Source organism: Wasmannia auropunctata, unplaced genomic scaffold (assembly GCF_000956235.1).
Source record: "Wasmannia auropunctata unplaced genomic scaffold, wasmannia.A_1.0 LD293584.1, whole genome shotgun sequence".
NCBI classification, from domain to species: Eukaryota; Metazoa; Arthropoda; class Insecta; order Hymenoptera; family Formicidae; genus Wasmannia; species Wasmannia auropunctata.
In genome coordinates this window covers 9830-10545 of record NW_012069306.1, presented here as the reverse complement: position 1 = coordinate 10545, position 716 = coordinate 9830, and the positions used below count along the sequence as shown (strand labels likewise).

Below are 716 nucleotides of genomic sequence, written 5' to 3'. Positions count from 1 at the left end.
ACGTTTTAACACTTCCTGATAGAAGTCCTTATTTATTGTTTTACCTTGAGGTACGAATTCTTTATAAACGATGCCACTGCTATCGAAAAACACGATCAACATCGTCTTCACTCTTGATTTTTGGAAGCGCAATTTTTTCGGTCTTGGAGAGGATTCGCCGACCCATTCGGAACTCTGACGTTTTGTTTCCGGATCGTAGGCGAAACACCAAGTCTCGTCACCAGTAATAATCTTATCTAAAAAGTTCTCGTCACGGTCAATCATAGATAACAAGTCTTGACAATACTCAATTCGATCGTCCATTTGTTCTTGTGTTAGAGCATGTGGGATAAACCTTGCACACAGCTTTCGCTTGTTCAAATCTTCGCGCAAGATCCGCAAAACCACTGTTTTGGGGATGTTTAGTATTTCTTCTATCATCCGAGACGTCACATTCCGATCTTCTTTAATCAATTTAGCGACAGCTGCGATGTTCTCGTTGGTCCGAGTTACTGTCGGCCGACCACTGCGTTCGTCGTCCTTCACTGTCTCCCGGCCCTCACGAAAACGTTTGTGCCACTCAAAAACGGATATCCGACTCAATGCTGACTCACCGTACGCCTTTTGAATCAGTTCGAATGTTTTTGCCGCTGAAAAATCTGCTTTGCAGCAAAATTTAATTGCTACCCGTTTTTTCTCTTTCTCGTCCATTTCCCGAGTCTGCACGCAAAAAAAAT

General features: G+C 43.0%; 1 protein-coding gene across 1 annotated transcript; it reads right to left on the bottom strand.

Annotated features, from left to right (window-relative positions):
* Positions 1–44: 44 nt before the first annotated feature.
* On the bottom strand, positions 45–690 carry LOC105461322 (putative uncharacterized protein FLJ37770; the record flags this gene model as incomplete). The annotated part of the gene is made up of 1 exon (XM_011707821.1): positions 45–690. A coding segment is annotated over exon 1 (646 nt), but the record flags the coding sequence as incomplete, so codon positions are not given.
* Between the last annotated feature and the right edge of the window lie 26 nt (positions 691–716).